General features: G+C 35.8%; 3 protein-coding genes across 3 annotated transcripts in view; 2 read left to right on the forward strand and 1 right to left on the reverse strand.

Moving 5' to 3' along the window:
- Positions 1–6,927, forward strand: part of LOC145995047 (inversin-like) — a 99,658-nt gene extending 92,731 nt beyond the window's left edge. The window contains exons 6-9 of the mRNA XM_083131579.1: positions 725–833; positions 1,606–1,778; positions 5,248–5,413; positions 6,761–6,927. Coding sequence (XP_082987705.1) covers positions 725–833; positions 1,606–1,778; positions 5,248–5,413; positions 6,761–6,927 — 615 coding nt within the window. The remainder of the gene's footprint in view (positions 1–724; positions 834–1,605; positions 1,779–5,247; positions 5,414–6,760) is intronic.
- A 778-nt stretch (positions 6,928–7,705) lies between these two features.
- Positions 7,706–8,353, reverse strand: LOC145995048 (histone-lysine N-methyltransferase SETMAR-like). The gene has a single exon (XM_083131580.1). The coding sequence runs from the start codon at positions 8,351–8,353 to the stop codon at positions 7,706–7,708; it is 648 nt and encodes a 215-aa protein (XP_082987706.1).
- Positions 8,354–8,367: 14 nt separating this feature from the next.
- Positions 8,368–24,357, forward strand: part of LOC145995049 (uncharacterized) — a 186,876-nt gene continuing 170,886 nt past the window's right edge. The window contains exons 1-4 of the mRNA XM_083131581.1: positions 8,368–8,466; positions 9,460–9,561; positions 12,532–12,660; positions 22,711–22,832. Coding sequence (XP_082987707.1) covers positions 8,368–8,466; positions 9,460–9,561; positions 12,532–12,660; positions 22,711–22,832 — 452 coding nt within the window. The remainder of the gene's footprint in view (positions 8,467–9,459; positions 9,562–12,531; positions 12,661–22,710; positions 22,833–24,357) is intronic.

The following is a 24,357-nucleotide window of genomic DNA, read 5'->3' on the forward strand; positions in this document are numbered from 1 at the left end:
TGTAACTAGTTACTTCCAAACACTGAGTTATCCAAATGCAAACCATTAATAAACAAAAGACTGATAAAATGCATTAAACCTATAAAGTGTGGTTTAATATGAAACCCATAGATAAGCATGAATAAAGAAACTAGTTTTGAAAAAATAATTAAATATGTGACATCTTAGATACGTTCTACTTTAGTAATATTATTTTACAGAGTTTCTGCATGATTTTTACATTTGCTAGGTAGGATGTAGCCAGGCTGATGTGTTGGGGGGCTAAATTTGAATATACCGTACATATACACAGTATGATGCAAATTATATATTGTCTTGTCTTCATGTGTTAATAATCTTCATTGCACAATATATTTTATCCCCCACCACACACACACATAATTTCTGTGCCATATAAGTTTTCATTGATATATAGTAGAAGTTTATTTTAATATACATATTAAATTATTATTGTTACATGTGCATTTACGGTAGTCTATAGTTCAACAGATAACAACTAAAAAGATGAAATCAATTATGATTTACATGCGAAGTTTTCAAAATTCTATCTAATCCATGGAGAATTTTCAAGACACATTGGAAAGTTTGTCGGCTAGTGTCTGAATGCCTCCAAAGATGTCACTGGCTAAATATTTTATTTTTATCTGGTTTGTAATTATATGTTCATACGATTGTCTTGAATTTTATCGAGATTTAAACATATATATATCTTTTTTTATCACAGGAAGCAGCTGAATCTACTCTAAACTGGCAAGACTATGAAGGAAGAACAGCCTTGCATTTGGGTGTTGCAGATGGGCAGGATGATGTAGTAACACTTTTACTTTCATTACGTAAGTATTCATTACTGTTTCATGCTACAAAGAGGGGGACAATCATCTTTTTTTGGGGGGGGGGGGCAGACGTGGGTGGGACACTGGAAGACTCTCGGAGATTTGGGTGGGCCTCGCCTTCAAATAAAAATGTATTTTGATATTCACATTGTAATTATTATGAGATCCAAGCAATAAAGGTTCGCATATTATTGATCACTAAAAATTTGTCCAGGAAATTTCTACAGGGTCAGTCAACCTGATTTTAAATCACCCATAACTCGACTTTGGTGTCATTCAACATAGTGCTGATCCAACTGTAGGCAATGTGAGACAACTTTTGTTTGCATGCTTTATTATCTAAATACATTCCTACCTATGCCTTGGATCATGTAACTGTTTTGCCTTCATTATTTATTCTCATTTTCAGTGTTGTATCCTGTATCTCACTTGTTACAGATAAATGATCAATTCATTACATCTTTTTTGTGTTGAAATGATTCATTTACCATGCTTTAATGATGATTCTAAGTAGTGTTTGAGTCTTTGAAAATATCAAATAATGCTAGGGAGAGTTGGATGGAATTTTCTTGGCTGATTAACACAAATATATTGCAAACTAATCTTAATATCGCTTAAATTCCACACAAAACGAGAATAAGTTATTAAGATACCTCACACTATTTTACTGCTCTCATTACATGAATCTCATATTTCATTTAGCAAATTCAATTTAATTACTTCAATTTGTGTTCATTGTCTCAGTTCTAATTGTTGTCATTTTGTGTTGCAGCAAAGTGCGCAGTTGACATCACTGACAATATGTTTCGAACACCTCTACATTATGCAGCTTTGTTAGGGAAAGATGGATTAATAAGATATTTCCTGAATTGTGGTGCCTCAGTTACATGTGCAGATGGTCGGGGAGCTACACCTCTTCACTATGCTGCTCTGAGTAACCATGTGGTATGTATCAAATCAGACAAATGTTATTGTATTGTCATGTAACCATAACCCAGTGGTGTATTCTCCCATGTTACCTGGTACACGGTAAACAACTATTTCATATATATAGAAATGGCTGGAAAATTTAAACTTGTTGAACTTCTGTTTTTGTTTTACTTGCATGACTGCAATGGTGTTTTATTTCTATTATGTGTAATTAATATATAATAAATACATACAATAAATAAGAATTCTTGTGGCAAACCAGGTCAAATTTTCAGAATATGCCACTGCCTTAAACATGTCATTCAGAACATACCAGCAAATTATATGCTTGAAGTTTATATGAATTGTCATCTTATAGTCAAAAGTGTTATCACAAAATGTAATTTGTTTTGTCCTCTGAATTTTTGAACTGACCTCTGTCCTTCTTCAGGGATGCATAGAAGGGAAATGTTGTGTAAGGGTTTAAAGAAGTTTTAACAATTTTAACAATGTTTTAATCCTTTCACATGACTTTCTTTACTTATATCACTGAAGGAGGACTGATGTCGGTCCAAAAATGCAGTAAATATAACAAACCACATGTGAGTCTATCTAATTTTTAATATGTTTACAACAAGGTAAAAAAGGTAAAGTGCTCCCCTGTGCTTAGCACCATGCCATAAATAGGGTGTGTGGAGGTAACTCCAAACACTTTCTTGATCCGGTCGTGAGTGGGGGTGATGTGATCAGCATCACGCCCCTGACCGCCTTTACCCCCCAGGGTTTCCCCCAGGTACCCATGTTATTCGACGCTGGGTGGGCGCCAGGGCTGCTTCCAACGTTGGAAAAGTTCCTGGATTTGAAACGGCCGGGGTTCGAATACAGGACCTTTAGCATGGTAGTCAGACACATTACCGACTGAGCCACCACGGCCATGTTTACAACATGGAGCATGAAATACCAACTTGCTTTAAGTAAAAGGTAAATAACTCACCTTGGCATGTCAAGACAAATTAGCAATATTTTTCCAGGAACAACTTGGCTTCATCATTCTTCTAGTAATAGGACAAGCTGAGTGTTATTATTTGTTTGAGTTTGTTCCTAAGTCCACTTATTCACAAGATGGGACTGGACCTACAGTTTAAAGTGGGATCCAAACCACTATGTGCCTCCACCAGATATCAAACCCAGGACCCCTTGATAACAAGTCAATGTTGTTACCACTACGCCTTTAGCAAGGCACAAATGAACAGTTATAACCTGATACAACTCTCATTCTTTGTAACATAGCTGCTGTGGTAGTGTGCACAATTGCAAAATATAATTTAGAAATACTATGTATTTTCTTGGCAACGGCTATATTATGAGCACACATTTTCATTTATCCAACTTCCCCCACAACTCATAGCTCAAAATCATGCTCTGCTGCCATATTTTGGGCAGAGAGATCAGATCAAAACATGCTGGGTAAACATTGTGTGTATGCTCTTTGCTGAACTGATTCAAGGTATAATTATCATGGTCATATGAGGGATGTGTACGTATAAAATTGCAACGTCCTCACCCTCTTCTTCACACAATTACCACACTTCAAATTAAGAGGACGGCAAAAGTCTACCCATACGTGCTAACTTCTTATCAGTTGTAGAACATGGACTCAGAATTATCTCAGGACTTGCTGGGTGTAAAAAAAGGTTATACCAGGTTTATATACATATCTATAATGTTTATAATGTTTATTATAATCACAACACAAGGATGTCCGTTAGCATACTTACACACGTGTCTTTACCTGTAACCCTTACGTGCATTTACCTGTATCACGCACCTGTATTTACGTGCACCACCACTTTTGGTCTCGAAGAGATAAAGGGGGGGGCAGGGAACATCCAGAGAGGTGCCAGGGCGAGTATGGGGACCTAATTTTATTTAGGGCCTTGGTCGCTGCTGACGTCACGGGTTTCCTTGTAAGAGAGAGTAGATTGAACGTAGTACCCCCAACCACAGCCGAGAATTGACCGAAGCCAATCGGTACCCCCGAATATCGGGCGCTGGGTAAAAGGATCAAAGGATGCTGCCACACCCCCCTGTGTCAGCGGGGAATTGGCGAGCCAACCGGTGTCTCCTATGCAAGGACGGCAGGTTATGGAGGAAAGATCCTGGTACTTCCAGTCAAGCAGGGTAGGTAGAACCTGGCATCTATCAGCCGAAGCGATCGGACCAGGTAGGTTGCTGCTAGGCTCTTCTTCTTCCTTCTGGGATGGCTTCTAGTCTTCAGGCTGGGAAGCCAGTTAACCCTGGATGTTTGCCCGTTGCCATCAGGGAGCCAACTGAGCTCCGGTCTCATTGCGCTGGGTTTTATACACGCAGTGGCGCATGGGCGGTGAAAATTCTAACTAAAAGTATGCGTTGCCAACTCATTTTTTTACATATTGCAAACTCCGTACTGAGAATTATCATGATTTGACATTGAGAAAACACTAGTGGAAAAATCACTAGATGCAAGTGCTACCATAACTAAAACTGTGTGCATCCAGACAATACAATTAATAATGAGTCACGCAGTACTCTTCAATACTAAACAATTTAAATGACAATAATTGATAACGTTTACAGAATACAGTGACCATGCAGGGTCTTATAATAAGTGAAGCTAATAAACTTAGAGGTGGATCTGTTAACGTTTACAGGATACATTTAAACTAAAAGCGTACGCCTCGCAGGGACATTCCGCTTAACTCTCTCATCCAATATTAAAAAGAATATAGCGACCACGCAGGGTCTAATAATAATTGATTGGCGACCACAAAGGGTCGTTACAAAATATTACAAATTTTCTTGCTGTAAACTGGTTTCTCATATGCTTTCTTTAGCATATGCGAATCTATTTGCCCAACTTCTTGCTGTTTCTTCTCAAAGTGCATTGTTTGATGTCAAATTGAATATAGTTTATAAAGTCTGTAAACATTTTAAAAATTTCTTTCATTACTTAAGTTTACCATCTGTTAAAGAAAATATATTTATACACTTCTCACAAGAAGTTTGGAATATTGTTATATTAGGCACAACAAGTTTGGAATATAATTATGTTAGGAAATAAGTAATAGGCATGGTGGCATATGCCTGTGAAAAGATGAGAACATCAATCAGACAGATACAATGTGTTGTTGCATTCCAAGGTCATGTCTATCACCTATTGTATGACATAACAATATTCCAAACTTTTTGTAAGGAGTGTATAATTCACTCTGATAAGTTCACTTTTCATTTTTCTGCGCAAATTTTCTTCATGATCGATTTTGCCACCCATACTGTCGTAAACAGTACATGTTGGACAAAGCCACCAGATGGGGGCAAAATCGATTGTGAAGAAAATTTGCATGGAAAAATGAAAAGTGAACTTATCTCAGCGTAACCGCCAAACAGATATCTTTAGATACAATGTACATCTATATAGTACATTGTGATTATATTTGCTATTTATGAAATTTCACATTTTTTGCAGGAATCTATAAAGCTTTTCTTGAGACATGGGCAAGTTAAGGATGTCCCAGATAAGAAAGGTCGAACAGCCTTTATGTGGGCTGCTGCAAAAGGGTCTGATGAAGCCATCAAAGCAATGTACAGCCATGGGGCAGATCTTCGGTGGACTGACAGAGATCGAAATACAGGTGTGATGATGAAAAATATTTTTACTTTCAATTTTCTTAGTTGCTGCTCTTATTTTTTTCAAAAGTTCGAACACACAAAAGAAAATGTAAACCTTACTGTGACATTAAAAGGTTGAGTTTTTTATAATGCTTTTGAATTGATGGTAAATATGTTTGTGGTAGTTTTGCATATGCATTTCATTGTCTGACTGTGGACATATAATTTAAAACATCCAGTATTCTGTATGTACTGGCTACATATTCTTGAGAACTTTGTAACAGGAAGAAACAAGTTTGTGGAGGATTTAGTCAATTAATATACCCTTAAACAGTTTACCAAAAATGAATATTTTAGCTAATTTAATTATAGTCTTTTTTGTTTTCTATGGAGTGCAGTGAAAGGAAGCAGACAAGAAGGCCCAAAGTCCCCCTCTGTATCATCCCTGTTTCATATACTTAAAAGAAAACAATTTTTATTTGCCAAAACATAGATATATGTTTATAAACTATTATCACTTTGCAACCAAATTGTATACTTACTACTACACTGTTCTTTTGTAATGAAAATAAGATAATTCTAATTCTAGAAATGAATAAGTTAGTTTCATTCAGTAAGTCATGATATGCAGTCCATCAAATAAATACTATTAAGAATGGACATATGTGAAATTTTTACCAATACAGATAAAATATATATAGATAATATATATACTGATATAAAATTTAATGGTGCATTAATCAGTAGTCTGCTAATCATGTACAAAAATTCAAATTTTCCTTGGAAACATGAATGATTCCTTAACCTTCTCAATAACCAGGTGGCTACGATAGGTTTTGCCTTTTGAAAAACACTGTATTTAGACATTTATATTACAAAACCATGACTTATGAATTATTCTAAACAAATAAATAGTAACAAAGTTGCAGAATTGTGCACTGATTTACAGGTTACTTATGGATATACATATCGTATCAGTAAAATTATTGGTAATTTTATCAACAAACCTATACACTGATATGCCTTTTATCAGCAGAGTACTGATTAATCTATGCCATTCACAATAAATATGTATATTTTCAGTATTTTGGACATGTAACCACAGTTATTATATATGAACGAGATTCTTAACATGGTTTCCTGTTTTCGTAAATGTTGTTTCCTCACTACTGGCGAGTGCCTATGTCATTATATTAAATCTCTTGTAACAAGCATTCTGGTCAAAAGCTCCGAGGAAGCCATTTGTCAGTAGTGTAGAAATGTCATTAACAAAAAACAGCAAAATATGGAAGGTACATTATGGATTGTTTTCAAAAAGTATTTTCAATGTTAGTGAAAATTTGGTAATTCTTTTAAAATTTTGGTTTCAGCCTTGCATGCTGCAGCCCTCTCAGGAAACTCATCTACGGTACATCTCTTACTGAAACTTGGTGCTGATAAAGAGTGTGTTGATTCTTGCCATCACACTCCGTTGCTTCAAGCATGTGATGTTGGTCATGGTGATGTTGTAAAGGTGCTTTACTTTTGTCTTCTATGAATAATTTTCGAAACATAATGTTGATGGTAGTGTACAAGTAATTTCTTAAAGGTCTGCATAACAACAGCTTTCAATTATTAAATAAAACACAAGTCACTGCTTAAGCATGGTTTAAGAGTTTTTTTTCCAAAAAACAACAGTTTGGAACCATTGCCAGATCTTTCCTGATGGCAGTCCAAACAAATCACATTAAAAGGATAAAAGAAGAATAAAAATGGTTAAGTGGATAAAAGTCATGGGATTAAAAAACTACATCGTGGCCACCAGCTGTCTTATATACTAGGGTGAATCAAATATAAACGAGAATTTATTTTTCATAATTTATTGAAACAAAATACAAACACAAAACAAAGTAATTACTTTTCTACATAACTCCCTTGAACTGAACTGCAATTTTGCTAGTGGATAGGGAGTTTGGCAATCCCTTTGTCCCAGAAAGTTCCCAGAAAGGTGTGTGTGCAGCCAGTTGCACACGAACTCTTCCACTTCTGCATCATCCTGAAAATGCTTACCTCCGAGTGCTTCTTTTAGGGGTCCAAACAAGTGATAATCACAAGGGGATAAATCTGGACTGTATGGAGGATGTTCAAGTGGTGTCCAATGAATTTCGTCCAGTTTGTCACGTGTTGCACCAGCTGTGTGAGGTCTGGCATTGTCATGAAGTAGCAGAACACTTCTGATGGGTGTACCATGTCGTTTGGTTCGATAAGCAGCCTTAACACTTTCCAGGAGTTGACAATAGTAAGCAGCATTTACTGTTCTTCTTTCATGAAGATAATCAATAAAAATGACACCTGAAATCCCAAAACACTGTGGCAAGAATATTCCCAGCTGATGCGTGGCTTTTGGCCTTGACTGGCCCAGCCTCTTCTTTCTTCCGCCACTCCTTGCTGGCCTGTTTTGACTCTGGTGTGTAGTGGTGGACCCAAGTTTCATCACAGGTGACAAGACTGTGTAAAAATTCATCCCCTTCTCTCTCATAATGAATCAGGAGCCTTTGAGAGATTTCCAGTCGAACCTTTTTCTGGTCCTCAGTGAGGAGGCGTGGGACCCACCTTGAAGCGATTTTTCTGTAGCCCAAGTTCTCATGAATGATCGTGTGAGCACTACCATAACTTATGCCCACTGCAGATGAAATTTCACTGACTGCCAAGCGATCGTCACCTTCAATCAAGTCCTGAACAGCCTGAATGTTTTCTTGAGTGATGCTTTTCCTTGGCTGCCGTTGATGTCTTTCATTTTCCACAGTTTCCTGTCCTCCCAGAAACATGTTGTGCCATTCATACACACAGGTCTTTGAAAGGGTGGACTCACCAAACTGTGCTCGAAGTCTGGTCAAAATTTCACTTGGTTTTATCAATTCGTTTGTAAGAAATTTGATAATGATGCGTTGCGCAATGGACGGGTGTACCTCCTGCTCACTCATCGTGCTACTGACTGATGTTAAAAGTTGACAAGGACTCAGTGAAGGAACACACTCCAGATACACCCACTATCATCACCTCAAGGCCACAGGACTCCACCACACTTTCCCTGCAAGTAAGAAATAAATTCCCGTTTAAATTTTATTCACCCACGTAAAAGACTCGCATCACTATCTACTGTGATGCAGCACTGGCTTGCTTTACATGAGTGTACTAATTTCTTCCTACTGGATACTAGGATACTTTCCTTCCTCCCTCTCTCTCCTTACATCATCAGGGGAACAAAACTCACTGTTGCAGTTAAAACTAGTGGGAAAAAATGGGAATTTTATTAGAGGGATTGATGATGTGTTTCTTTATTCGATCGACTCATTTCTCCCTGATATCGCCCATCATATTTATTCATTCTTTGTGCTTTTTTAGATTTTTCCTTGTACAGATATATTAATATTCTCCAATCAAATGATTTGTAAATAACAGGTCATGGGATTCCCCTTTTTGATGTCTTTTTCATGCTCACTAAGTCTCTCATCAAAACTCCTTCCCGTTTCTCCTATGTAACTTTTTTGGTATGAGAAATATTAAATTTCATACATGCCTTGGTAATAATTTAAATCACTGTTTTCCATGTGTTTATGCTTAACAAATAAACTTCCCATGCTGTTTGGGGGCTGAGGGTTTGAACACTGCAGTTATCTCCTAATTACAAAATTCTCTTCTAATTTCTTTAACATATGCTCTATTGTAAGGCATACTGATATATTTTTTCCTGTTCTGTTTGCATTTATGTGCAGTTCCAATAACTCGCATTAAAAATGATGCAACTTTAGCAATATAGTGTTTTTAAAAAGTGAGATAGTGTTTTTAAAAAGTGAGATAGTGTTTTTAAAAAGTGATATAGCCAATATTTAATACCGAAATTCCTTATATGGAAATGTCAACCATTAAGTGGACTTAAAATAAAATGTCAAACTGGTGTAAATGTATAATTTCCTTGAAAATAAGTATACATGAATGTTTAATAAAAGCGTTGTTAATTTTGCTTTATAGGAACCTCCTTTTGTAGATACATATTTTTCTAATTAACCACTGAAATTTTCATTTTCAGGCCCTCAAAGCTGGTGCTAACCTTAACCATCAAGATGCTGAAGGTCGTACTGCTCTACATTTGGCTGCTTCTGGTGGTCATGCTTTGGCGATAACTATATTGGTTAGTTTTTATTTAAAATGTATTTATTTCTAAGTTTTCCTAACTAATCGATGACTACTTTTATTGAAGATGGAACTAATTAATTTACTGACAGTGGGTCAAAATTATTTCTGTTTTTTATTAAATTACTGACTGACATTTCTGAAAATGGAATGTACATTACTTAAACCAGTCTGTCAATTGATCTTCAAGGAGTGCACTGGTACAACCAAGACTGTTAGGGACTTACTGGAAATTCACTCAAATCCACAACTTTCACTCTATCCAGTGACAACAATACTAGTTTTGGGCCTTCCCCACAGTGATGAATAATAGGCCTCATACATCTATCAAGTCATATAACTTTTCCATTTAGTTTCCAATACATAAGGTTTTATAAATTTTAAGTGGAATTCAACAATCAGAAAAACAGCCAAATTAATTTAAGGATGATAATCATATAGGTACAACTTACAAAGACTGTGATAAATATTATGGAAATAGTAATGTAGACTTTTATTGTACTTAACGTGCTAAAACACTGGTCTTGGACTCTTACCATCAGTGCCTTTGCCTTTTACTTGTAGAGAGAGAGGATGGCGGGGGGGGGGGGGGAGCATATATTTTTTTACACCACATAATACATTTTTACATATTATTGGGGAATGTGCCTCCTGTCTCCCCTCTTCCTGCTGAGGAGTGAGTCTGCTCATGGACTGTACCTCATAGCCTACTTGCAATGGAAGTTTCTGGGGCTATTTTACACATTGCACTGTTCATACAGTATATTTTGTTTGAAACCTGACAAACAAATAGGAATTGCTCGATTCATAGATAATTCTTCGATTACAATATCAATGGTGTTTCATATTAATATTAATATTCTGCAACCCTTTGATGAGCTTTCTGGGAAATTTGCCATGTAGGACGTGTGCCATTAACCCCCATTGGTTTATGGTGCTTACGAGGTGCTTGATGTAGGAGACCACTGATTTTATTGGTGCATATGCAAATGCTCTTAGTCTTGCAAATTTCTCACCTGTCTATTCAGTTCCAATCCCAGCAAGCAATAAAAAATTAATAAACAAATACTCTGTTTGCACAGATATGCATTTTTAATGGTATTTAGGTGCATATTAAATTTGACTGCTCCCCCCTCCCCCCGAAAAAAACAAAACAGTTTCTGAATTTGTGTGGGTGAACAACTACTTCTGTCTGAAATATGGCTCGCATCCTTACTTTTCTTTTTGAACTAATTTTTTAACAATATTTTCTAGTGGGTGTATTGTATTTCTTTTATTTTGGATACGCAAGGATTCACTCAATTTTAATATAGTTCCAGCTCTTATTATATGTTAACAGTTGGAAAACAAAACATTGGCACATATTTCTTAGATAGCATCATATTTCAAAAATAGTGATTACATTATAGTTTGAACAATTTTTAGAAGATTTGTGCTCTCCTGTAAATTAATACCAATAAAATAATAAATTGAAAAAGTGTTTGTATTTATAATTCTAATTTTAGATAAGTGATGTCAGTTAGATTTATAAGACTAGATTCTTGCATATCTGATGGGAAGAAGTAAACATCAAATGTAAATTTTTCAGTTTGTTTACTTCGTGCTGCTTATCACATCAGCTCCACTATAACAGAGATTGGAAATGGGTGCCCTCTCTCATTTATGACACTTGCATATTTGTGAGGTATAAAGCCTTTGTAAAATTTGCATTTGGCACTTATACAGTATTTCTTTGCCAGATAAGTGACCAGCAATGAACTGGGTATCAAAGTTTATTCTGGGATTGTTGTTAGGCCAGCTCACATCAAAATGTGACATGTGAAACTATCATATTTCCATTCCTACCTCTGAGAACCATGGTGGTGTAGTCAGTAGGGCATCTGACTGACACAGAGGAGACTTGGGTTTGATTCCCAGGCTGGGTGATCTAAGGTCGAAATTTTTTCAGCCTTGTCCCCACATAAAGCAGCTCTGGGGTTCACCCAGCCTCAATTAAATGGGTACCTGGAGAAAACCGTGGGAATGAAGGTGGTCTGAGCGTGGTCCTGATCATGTCGCCTCCAAAATTAGCAGAGGTTAATGTGTGGGGCCCTACTCCCACACCCCTATATGTGTCTCATGGCATTGTGCAAAGTACACAGGAAACTAGAGCTTCACTTTATTCTTATATTTTTTTCCCTTTTTTTGTGGGAGGCAGATTTTAATTACCAACAATAACTGTCCTGAGGCCTTCTCTATCATAGCCACTAATAAAACACTTTGAAAATTCAATTGGGGTTAATGAAATTTTTCGGAAGCTGACTAATGTTTTTGTGTCCCACATCTCTTGAGTAATATATTTAATACTCATATGTAATACAATAACATTGAACTTAACAAGCAAAACCTAACTCTATATTAATTAAACTCTGGTGTTAGTTTTAAATGTCAAGCATCCAGACCCTAGGTGGAATCCTGCTTTTCGACCAATCTTAGCAATGATATTGTTCACCCATAAAGTGTCTATTGCTGCTGCTGTTATGGTCTTCATACATGTAGTAATATATTTCTCACAGTATTAAAAACAAATATTTTCCTTTTTTCTATTTCATTTATTTTATATCACATTTCTACATCTTCGGTGATGATGATAGCTGATGAAATGGGTGATAACAAATACAATGATAAATTTATGCCTTCCCAAGATATGTTTCCCCTAAAACCTCTGGGTTCATAGCTTGTTACATAGACCAATCTGCCATGGAGACCGACAACAACTATTTTTGGAATTAATGAAGTTTATGAAAACAATTTTTGTGAATTTTACAAAAATTGCTTTTTTTAGGAGACTGGTCAAATTATCTATGCAAGAAGGGCCTTTCTGGCATTTGCCAGAAATAATAGATTGTCAGTCCGACACTGTGACAATGTGACTATGTAAACAATTAGAAATACATATAATAATATTTCCTTTTGTACTTCATTTCAGGTGAAAGATGGGTTAGATGTTAATCCAAAAGATGTGTATGGGCGAACACCATTGCACATGGCTACATATGGTGGGTTTACAGATTGCATGGAAATCTTGATTGAGCATTCAGCACATATCAATAGCCAGGTATGAGCCCTTCTACTGAGTGCATGTGCATGGGTGAATACTTTATGGAAGTAAAGAATGCTAGGATGCATGTGCAACATACATGCATGTGTACTTTGTGATAGTAACATATGTTGGGAGAATAATTAGAAAGAAAGCTCACTCAAGAAGGTGTATTTCAAGTGCAAGAAGCAATGTGAAGATGATGATGGGATTAATGTAAAGTGTGCTTATAAAATTTACTAATGCATCATTGTCCTTCACTGTTTCGAATCTGTGATTTGGTTGGTGTAAAACTCCTACCTGTTTCAGGGCTTCTCTGATAACATGTCATTAACACTGTTGCCTTGTAATCATAGGGCCCCAAGTTCGATCTTCAATGGAGAGACATTGCACAGTGATTCAGATTCCATGTTAAACTGTAGGTCTCCAGTCTTGATCACACACTGTCCCGGAAGTCTGTGGAGCAATGCCACACATAACAGTAGAGAAGGGAAGGAAGTGAGCAGGTGGAGCAAGGCAGTGCATGCTGACGCAAACAGGTGTTAAATGCAGTTGGGTTGTATCCTCTATGCAATTGTTTCCCTCTCACGTGTTCAGTGGTGCAGCCCTCTCAAGTCACTACTTGCGCAGAGGACTTGCTTTCATTTGCTTGCTCCACAACTCCTGGGACAGAATATAGTCTATCTGAGCAAAACATACAAAAACAAATTTTGCTTTAGTTTACAGTGTGTTCCAACCTTGCTCTTCCCTCGCACTCTCAACTGTCTGCTCCGTTCACTTACACTTTGTGCATTACATACCCTCACTAGATGTCTTTCCAGTCTGATTCTCTTCTTATTTCCATTCCACTTCAATCATACCTAACCTATTTGATCCTGCAACTTCATTACTCTATTCTCTGTCAGATTTCTTATTCCTTTTTCTCTCTCTTCTGATCTTTTCTACTATATTCCTTAAGAATATAGTATCCATTGTATGCATCTTACTTCCGCCTCTCTCTTGTACTGCCCTTACATTTGCTCCATATATAATTATGATCTCATGACTGTCTTTGGGAATTTTACTTTTAAAAGTAAGTGTTTCAGTCACTGTTACCATTTCTCAGTGCACTCCCGCCTTTGGCAACAGAGAGGTAAGAAATAGTTTTGGGGTTCCATAGATCCCAGTTTGGTTATCACCTTTGTGTTGTTCTCAGGTGTGCCTGGATTGTTTGAATGGAAAGTTATCTTTATTAGTGTTGATTATGGTTATTTCTCATTCTCAGCAAGACCTTAGATTTGAAAAATGATAAAATAAAATACGAATTTTGCAATTTGATAAAGATAATCACAGTTAATGAGGAATCTTATTTTTAGGGAAGATAACACAGATGAAATTTCTGATTATGTTGTGAAAGAATCAGCCAAAGAACTAAAAACCATGATAACTGCTGATTACTAATGATACAGTATGGAAAGTGGATGAAAATTTGTTCATGCCAAGGTTTTTGTACAACTTGAGTGTTGAGAATGAGATATGGAAACAGCGGGTGCTCTTCCAAGAGCCCAGTTTGTCATTCACCAACTCTTGTACAATCCAGACTTTGAATTCCAGCATTGATTGATTGATTTATTCCATTCTCTAAATCATACATAGTACAACAGGTACAATGATATAGGACAGGTCAAAATTTACAATTGCAAAAGTTTTAACATTGATTACGGTATACCCTTACATTAATTTTTACCAAGTGAGGTTCCAAATATTACATTTCTGGAATGTATAAATTCCAAATTGAAATTGGCCTATAATTTGATAATTCATTTCTTCTGCCTTTATTAAATAGTTGTTTAACATTTACTAGTTTGAATTTGTTAGGAGAGTTGCCAGTCGAAAGTGATGTATTGCATATATTGCAAGAGGTTTGCTAGAACACTCTTTGATCAGAAAGCTTAGAATTTCATTGGGGCCTGAAGGTTGTTGACTTTTTGGTGTTTTTATAACATTTAAAATTTCATCCTCTGTCACTGGCGTGAGGAACATTGTGTTATTGTTGGTATACAAGTTAACTTTTATTTTTGTTGCAGGTGAGTTAGTATTTTGGACTGTAGGGGGAGCTGTAAGTTGCAAAATATGAGTTAAAAATTTGTGCAACATGGAAGGGTTATTTATTTTCATGCCATTAGAGATTATTTCTATGTTCCTACTAATATTCTTGCCTCCGCTTCCTATTTCCTTTTTTACAATTTTGCAGAGTTGTTTTGCTTTGTTTGTTGCTTTTCCAATCATTGCTGCTGTTGACAGGTTTTTTGCAGTAACTATTATTTTCCTTAAGATATTTGTGTATTTTTTATAGTATTCTTTGACCTTAGGATCATTATTATATTGTGTTTCATTATACAATTTTCTTTTAGTTTCACGAGATTTTTTATGCCTTGAGTTATCCATAAAGATGAAGTTTTATGTTTATTAAAATTGTATTTATAAGTCCTTTTTGGAAAAGCTGCATTGAAATAATATTTGACTGTGTTCATAAAGAGATTTAGCTTTTTGTTTACATCTTGTTAATTTATTATAAACATGCTTCCAAAAGTTAAGCATGCGATGGTAAAATCTACAAAAATGGAAAAGTAAAGCTTTGATTAACACAAAATTGCACATGAAGGTAGCAGATGTGTTTATGCATTAAAGAAAACAAGAATTGTGTACAAAGAAAAAAGAAAATACTTTTCGTAAGTTATATGATGACGTCACATTTGGGTTATTAACATAACTATGTTTAAAAGCAAACAAACCAAATAAAACTTACAGTAATATGGTATGTGACCAAAACAAAACTTACATTAATATGGTATGTGACCACCCCGGACCTTCACACAAACTTTACAACGATTTTCCATGCTTTCAATGAGGTGCTCAACCATCGCAGATGCGAGCAATGGCCATTCCTCCAGTAAGGCAGTTTCCAACTCTCTGAGACTGGCTGGAGGAGGTAAACGTGCAGAGACAGCACGACCGAGGGCATCCCAAAGGTTTTCAATGGGATTAAGGTCTGGAGAATATGCCGGCCACTCCATACGAGAAATGCCCTCTATTTCCAGGTACTCGTCAATGATGTTGGATCGATGGGGATGGGCATTATTGTCCATAAGGAGGAAATCAGGACCAACTGCTGGAGTGCAGTATCTCACAATGGGGTCTAGGACTTCATCCCGATACCGCGCAGCCGTCACAGAACCGCCTTTAAAGATGTGCAGCTCGGTGCGATATCCCATTGAAATTCCAGCCCACACCATGACATTGCCATCTCTGAATGCATGATGTTCGATGATGTTCTTGGCCTGATTGCGTGTGCCTCCTTCTCTCCAGACTTATCATCTGACTCCAGGGCAAATCTGGACTCGTCCATGATCAGGACGTTGCACCAATCTGAAGCAGTCCAATTGACATGTTGACGACACCACTTTAATCTTGCCCTTCTGGCTTGGATGGTTAGTGCAACACAAACAAGTGGTACTCGGGCATACAATCCCTTCATGTGGAGCTTTCGGCGCACAGTACTGGCAGATATTGTCTTACCAAGTGCCGCTGCAACCATGGGTGTAACAGTTCTGGAGGTCGCTCGTCGATTCCACTTGGCTACTATAGCAATATACCAATCATCAGAGGGGGCAGTAACCCTTGGATGACCAGGTACAGGTCTCCAGACAACTGTTTGACTTGTTTGGAACTGTTTCCATAATCGGTAATTACTGAATGATCAACGCCAAAGAAAATAGCGACATCTTTGATTGACTGTCCTGCTTCAATGCATCCGACAGCATGCCACCAGCACTCACACTATCTGTCATTTGTCTTCTTTCATCTATAGAAACACGAATATTATGAAAAATAATCCTACAGAAGTTATAAACACTTCGTATCAGCTTTTAAATGCACCTCAAACCCTTCAGAATGCTGGCGTCTTCAATAAAAATGTGATGATTATTGCATGAAATCCTCTTTTTTTATGCTATTTCAAGAGCACAGATTAAGCACCTAGGTACAGATGATTCACTCTCTACTTACAAAAAGGAAGCTACACATAAAAACTGACATCTACAGGCCACCTTCTTTACTTTTACATCCGCAATGATTTTCAGCCACTCAAATTTAAATACGCTTTCAAAAATTTGCATTGAGTGCTTAAGTGTATCATCCCAATTTTCACTCATTATTGAAAACATGAAGTACCCAATGTTTTCTTCATTGAAGGTTCTCTTTTCTATTTGAATTACATAATCTCTTTTAATATATTTTTAGCTGGTGGAACAAAATCTATGAAAACTGCATTATGGTCAGATAAACTATTGTTTGAATTATGTATGGTGTATTGAAATAAATCTTTGTTCACTATAATTTGATCGATACAGGATTTAGAAGTGGGAGTGATTCTTGTGGGTGTGTTTATTGTTACAGATTTTATGAATTTAGTATGAGGACTATCTGTTAGGAAATCTGTATTCAGATCACCGTAATTTATGATATGTTTATTGCTTTGTAATGGTAACAAGCAGAACATAATTTCTAATTTTTCTAGAAACACATGTACATCTCCATCTAGTGCTCTGTATATGTTTACTATTAACATTACTATTTCTGTAATTTTATTTTCACTACCATATGTTCGAAAATTGTATTCTTCATTTAAATATTTTTTTTTGATGGGGTTTTCTGATATGGAGTTGCAGAGTAGCATGGCCACTCCTCCTCACTTATGTTTTTTCCTGCAGTAAATGCCAGCATAGTGAAAGCCTGGAATATGTAATGAAGGTACTTCTTGTTCCTTAAGCCAGTGTTCCATGATACAAACAATCTGTGGTTTGTTTTCTGAAGTTTCTAGCAAGACAATAAATTAGTTTACTTTGTTTCTGATGGATTGGAAATATTGACACATTAGGAGGGTGTTTTTGATTCCTGGTGTTTTGCTGCTTCCTGACCTATAATTCACTACATTATTACTAATTTTGTTGTGATAGGTTTCTTTGTCTTTTGTTATGACATGTTCATTGGCAAGGTTTTTTTTCTGTGTGCAGTACGGACAAATTTTTACTACCTTTTGTAGTGGTATTAACATTGAAATCTTTATCAATGACAATATTCTGGATTATTTTACTGTTTTTTGTAGTTTCCTGGCTAATCTTGTTTTTAACCAAAGATTTGTTATGCATTGCATCTTCTACTATCACTTAACTTGGGGGAGTGTATTTTGTACTTACCATACTTTCCACCTTTTTCTTTGCACAACTTACACCTTCAATTACTTTGTCAAGTGCAGAACGTTTTCCTTCTGTCAGTACATCGTCACTGTCTCTTGTTGGTCTTCCTTTCTTTTCAGTTCTGGTTTCAATGCCATGATCAAGCATGTTGTGCTAATTTTCGGACAGGCCTGTGGTGTTCACTACAGCATTTTGTTGAAAGTTTTTCTTACTGTCTATTGGTGGATCATTGGTTGTCCAACCAAGTGGGATAGCTACACCTGTCTCATGAGGTTTACTATTTGTTATAAGTTCTATTATGGCTTGACATATGTATAGTTTTCCCTTTTTCTTCAAATTTAGGCCTTGGTTAGTGTGTAGCAATCTTTGTAGAGAGTCTTATTCTAGTATTTTCACATTTGTAAAACGATGTAGGATTTTTATTTCCTTATTTACTCTTTTTGTTTCTATGTTAATACATGACTCGCTAATTAAATCATACTGCCACAAGGAACACTAGCAACAATTACACTTGTGTGTTTCAGTAGATTTATAGTTTAAATCCAGTGACAGGATTCTTGTTGGTTAAGAGACCTGTAGGAAGGCCAAGACGAAGATGGAGGGATAACGTTGAGATGGATCTATGGGAAATCAGTAGGGATGGAAAAGAATATAGATCTTGCTCAGGATAGGGACAGATGGAAGGCCTGTGTTGCTGCAGCCATGAACCTTCTGGTTTAAGGAGGCTAGACAGTTAGTTAGTGTTTCAGTAGATTTAGGGTTTTTCTAAGGGCTTTCGAGACATTCTGATCTTCATTCTTTGCGATGTCATTTGTTCCTGTAATTAAGACTTTGAGTTAAGACCTGAGGGAAACCCTGGGGGGTAAAGGCAGTCAGGGGCATGATGCTGATCACATCACATCACTCCCACTCACGACCAGATCAAGAAACTGTGGGGCGTTACCCCTTATACGCCTTCATGGCGTGGTGCTAAGTGCCGGGGAACACTTTACTTTTTTTTATTTTGTATTTTTTACTTTTTTAGTTAAGCATTTGACATTCCTTAGCTGTGTTTTTTAACATGTCATGGGATTTTGCTCCTGGTTTTACATTACCTCTACAGTCTAAATTTGGGTTTAGTCTGCAGATATTTGATGCTAATTCACTACCATTGTCATCACATTTTCTTTCAATAGAGGATTTAGGATTTAACACTTGTAGTTTGAGTAACATTACCTTTTTCTGCATTTTTACTCTGTGTATTCTTACTTTTGGCACTACACATATTGTTGTGTGGACTAAGATTTTCCAGGATATATTGGTCTTGAGTACCTTTGTTTGTCGCATATCATATTCTGCCATCACAGGGTTGTCGAGTATTGCAAAAAGATTCTGGTGAGCTGCTGTTGGGTTGGGTGTGAAAATTTTCTTTGTGGAAGCTATTTGTGGTAGACCTCCTTGTGCATGCGAAGTGCATTTTGTGCTATGTCTTGTAATTTCACTCCATGTCCATTTGTAGTCATTACTGTAGTTTGCATAAATATTCTGATTTTCTTTGGATGCAATTGTTTGTAAATCTGCTTTCAAGAGTTCAATTATTTTATTTTGAAGTTCAATCTTAATTTTTTCAAGTTGTACTTTTAGCTGATAGCAATTTCTGCAGTCCAACATGTTTTTCTTTTCAACTTTGTTCACAAAAAAATGTAATTTTACAAAATGCAGAAGACACTATTTTCCACTTGGCGATTCAAGAGCTATCATGCAATGATCAGTAACATTCTTCACATTCAATCCTCACTCCCTTGGACAGGAAACAAATGTGCCATTTCTGCCCCAGAACGAAGGATCACAATCATTCCCAGTCAACACACTAACGTTGCCACAACATTGAATGTTGTATTTATGATGAATGTTGTATGTAGGGGAACAACGTTGTGATAACGTTGCATCAACGTTGCAAAAAACATTCCACTGAATACGCTTTAGTTTGGATGATCACCACCATGAGCGCCACAAGCGTCAGATCGGAGTGTTTTGTTTAATCTGAATTTGTGTGTGCACTGACCACCAAACCTTATATTTCCTACAGCATACACTAGATGGCAGTGCGACTCAAATGCCAAACAAACATAACTTTTAGTAACACAAATAAGGAATCTTTCGATTGTAATTAGTGAAAAAATGTGTTTTATTATCCTTCGAAAGATGTGTGAATATTGAAGTTGTAAGGAAGATCAGAAAATGATATGTGTTGAATACAAGTGAAACTCCCATGATAAATATTTTTATTCCAGACTATATAATCAGGAGCTAAGTACTGCAAAAAGAAACTGTTTACCAGGTGAAGTTAGAGATTGGTTAATTCATCACAATCTCTAGACTAACAATTGCCTATTTTGGTGGAGCAGGAAAAGTTTTTATAATATGTAAAGATAAACTGTGACGTTACAAACATGAGGTTTTCCTGTTACGCATATATATTATATACAAAAATGGCTTGGCAGGCAAGATTGCTAATAGCTTACCATGTGAAATAACCATATTTTAAATATGCATTGTTATATTCATAAATTACACAGGCAGCAAGGTAATGTTGCAAAAAAGTTGTGGCAACATTAACCCCTGACATACCTAACATTGCTACATAATGTTCAGTATATGTTGTGACAACGTTGACCAACGTTGTAGCAACGTTGAAAAAAATGACCCTTAAACGTTGACACAACGTTTTCACAACGTTGTATCAACATACATTCAACGTTGTAACAACGTTAGGTATGTTAGGGGCTAACGTTGCCACAACGTTGTGGCAACATTACCTTGTTGACTGGGTTGTGTCAGTATTGTGTTAGTGAGGAATAGCATTCTCTGCTGTGTTTAGAATGTAATGAGTGTTGACATTGTATAATAAGTAGAAATATTCTAAAATATTATAGTAGACACAAAGCATTATTGTTTTGCATAAGTTGTAGCTATACTTGAAATGACAGATTCATAGCATATTGGTAAGAAAGATTTGCAATAATACCTTGTCAATTTGGTCTTTTTTTACTTTTAGGAACCTAATTTAGATAAATTATGGTGTTAATTTTTTACTTGTGCACACGGCGTAAACAAAAAAATATTTCAAATTTTGATAACAATTATATTTTTTTATATCTCAAATTATATATTTTTCATGTATTCTTTCCTCTTTGCACTGAAAGATTTAACATTACGCAGATGAAGAAACGACAAAAGATGAATATAAATTTGTTTTAAAAGTATAATGTAAAAATTACAGTAAAATGCACATCAATGAGACTCCAGTGTAGTTACCATGTGGCAATCGAGGTTTAGTCTCATGTTAATGTATTTACGCTCATAAAATCTTAAATTTCACCTTAATAAATTATGATAGTTTGTGAAAGTTCGTTCTTGTTATAAGAACATTCTGTAGCTTTGCATTCAATAGTTCTGAGGTAAAATTCAGTGTTTTTGATTTAAGCTTAAATTGTAGCCCAACCTCAAATTACCTTATTGCACATAAAGTGAATTAGAATAAAAACCTTGTAATATACGTACCTAGTGATAGAAGCTTTGTCCATTTATAAATCCAACTGATTGGATTTTGCTGTAGAGACTTTGTTAATGAAATATGACCAGGCACGTAGCCAGGGGGAGGACTAAGGGGACTGAAGCCCCCCCCAAATTCTACAAATATCTAATTTAAATGTTATTTTTATTGTTTACAACAGAAATAAAGTTATAACCACAATAAAAACTGCATTACATCGAAAAACGTTTAGTGTATAACAAGAGTAACCAGGTTGTATTTTCATATTCTACCATTTAATCCAAAGAATAAATGGATTCACAGCTTCAAAAACTTAGTTTTCTTTGTGAAAGGTAACAGACTATAAACTTTGAGTAAAATTTACCACTAACTGTTATAGCCTTTTTTGAACGATTGTATAAAAGTTAATAACAAAATACAATAACTATGATTTTCAGTACACTAACTGTACAAAATATAAGAAAAATAATGGACAACAATTGTGTTAAATACTGACTGATATGGTGGATTGAGTAGCAAAGTCTCTCAATTTATGTAATAAGCTAATAACAATAAATTTGTATTGAAATAGTATTATTTTTAATACTTTATAATAGTTATTATTGTAAAATAACAATACTTATTATTGTTATTTTTATTTGTACTAATGAAGTTTTATCTATGGCCTGACCCCCTCTACAAATATTTCTGATGACGCCCATGCTGATAAGGTAAGAGCTTCCCCTCGAAATAAAATTCTGGCTAAGGGCCTGATGATGATTATTTGTGATAATTTTCATTGTTACTCTTGTTACCACGGAAGGACAGTTTTAATAAAATTTGCAACTTGAATACCATAAGACTTGAATAAATTCTATATTCAGAAGAATATATAGAGTCCAAGTTTTGTAGTATTCAAGTTGTAATTTTTTTTATGGTCTAAATGAAAAATCTTTTTCTGATGGTCACAATTGAGTAATGGTGGCTACATCTTCATATTCTTTAACGTACTCACGTTCTCCGCGAAGCTGTTTAACATTATTTTCTATTACTTTCGGCAACAGCAGCACACCTAGCAGCGATTTAGGAAAAAACAACAGAAACGCGCCAAGCAACAACATAATGAATTCCAATGAGGATGGTGGCAGTGGCTACCGAAATTAATAGAAAATAATGTAAAACAGCTTCGCGGAAAACATTAGTACCTGAATTATCTATTACCGCGTCTCTCATTCCCATAGTATGAATTCATATTCTTGATATTCATTGGAAATATGTACAGCATTTATGATTACATGGAAATGCTTTATCTTGTAGGACAATGAGGGAATGACCCCATTACATTGGGCTGCAACTAGAGGCAATGTGGAAGCTGTCACTGCTTTACTGGATCATTCACCGGATGTAAATTTGCTGGCAGTAACAGATGGAAAGGATAGGTAAATTCTCCAGTCCCCTTTATTTTAATTGGAATCCTTTCACAAATAATTTTCACTTGTTCTGAATATGTGTCAGTTATATTTGTATTTTCACAACTAAATGGGATATATTGTGCCAATTTTACTGGTCATATAGCTAAGGATGGGTGTATGATTGGAAGCTTTCTGTTCAGTATATGACAGGTTAACCCATGCAGCTCGAATCTTCAAGGGTCATCCATTGGATATCCAGAATATTCAGTTCAGATCCATGGATGTATATACTGTTATAGTCCTAACATATCAAAGGGTATATTCTAAGTTTCATGAAATGTTAAGTGGAGACCATGTTTCTATTAAGTTTGGATTATGTGTCCACCAAATACATGGATGAAATATTTTGACTTCTACACAAAATGGTCATCGATGGTAGAATACTGATTACAAGAAGTACTCATTTATTGGCATAGAAGAGGCATATTTCAATAGACAAGGCATTTTTAAAATTAAAAAACAGATTTGTATTATAATGATCGCACTTAAACATAAAGGCTATAGTAGTATTTTATAGGCTACAGTACAGCATATTATTGTATTTTTCTTCTTCTTGACATTTCTTTTGTGAATTGTCTCTCTGTATACTACTGCTAACAACACGAAAAATTAAATACTTGAAAAAATTTGCTATGAAGACCTCACTACTTATGTTTAGCAATAAAGTCTTCTTCTGGAGCTGTTTCTACCTGTCTACTCAAAACACCACAAAAGTAAGTTCGATAAGTTACCAAAAGGCCTCTTTTGATACGTCATGAAACTTGTCACCAGAACATCTTGCACAAACTCTTGAATTAGTGTAATTTGCAGCCATATCTTCAGATATTTCTGAGCCTTAAACTAATCAACTGCTGGGCCTTCTCAACATTACATTCCCAATAATGTGAAACCAGAACTATTTGACTGATTTTATATAATCAACTACAATCATTTTGTATATAAATTATAAATGTAATAAGCTCACTGGAATAATGGCCAAATTACATAAATAAATATAAACAAAATGAGAGTAGAAGGTATGCTCGAATGAGTAAGGTTAACCAGAGAGTATATGGCATGTACCGGGTCGGGTACCCTATTCTACACCCTCGAATTTTTTTTTTCTTTCATTATGAAGATTATGTGATCCTAATTGTGAATATAAAAAAAATGGAGCGCAGAAAGAAGTATTTATGACTGTACAGCCGTTTAAAGTTGAGATTTTGTCGTTTGAAATTGTTGAGTCCAAATTTCCCACCGATTCCGGGCTCCGCCCCTGGGGTAATTGACTTACCGCTACCGCGGCCCCGGCTTTATCTATAGTCTGTCTTTTAATGGCATGTTAGAAATTGGCCAGAGTCACCTGCCCCCAACATTATTTCTCACTGTTTTCCACATTGACACATGAAGATACCAAAAATGAAGGCTAAAATTAAACCTAAGAAGGCAACTTACCTCTTTTTACCAAGGGCAGGTATTGAATTGTGGGTCGAAGTTCAATTTGTAAGTCCAA

The sequence above is a fragment of the Lepisma saccharinum genome, chromosome 11 (genome assembly GCF_977018435.1).
Source record: "Lepisma saccharinum chromosome 11, izLepSacc3.1, whole genome shotgun sequence".
NCBI lineage: Eukaryota > Metazoa > Arthropoda > Insecta > Zygentoma > Lepismatidae > Lepisma > Lepisma saccharinum.

Excerpts from the sequence above, each read along its gene's own strand:
- LOC145995048 (XM_083131580.1), bottom strand. The coding sequence starts at position 8,353 with ATGAGTGAGCAGGAGGTACACCCGTCCATTGCGCAACGCATCATTATC.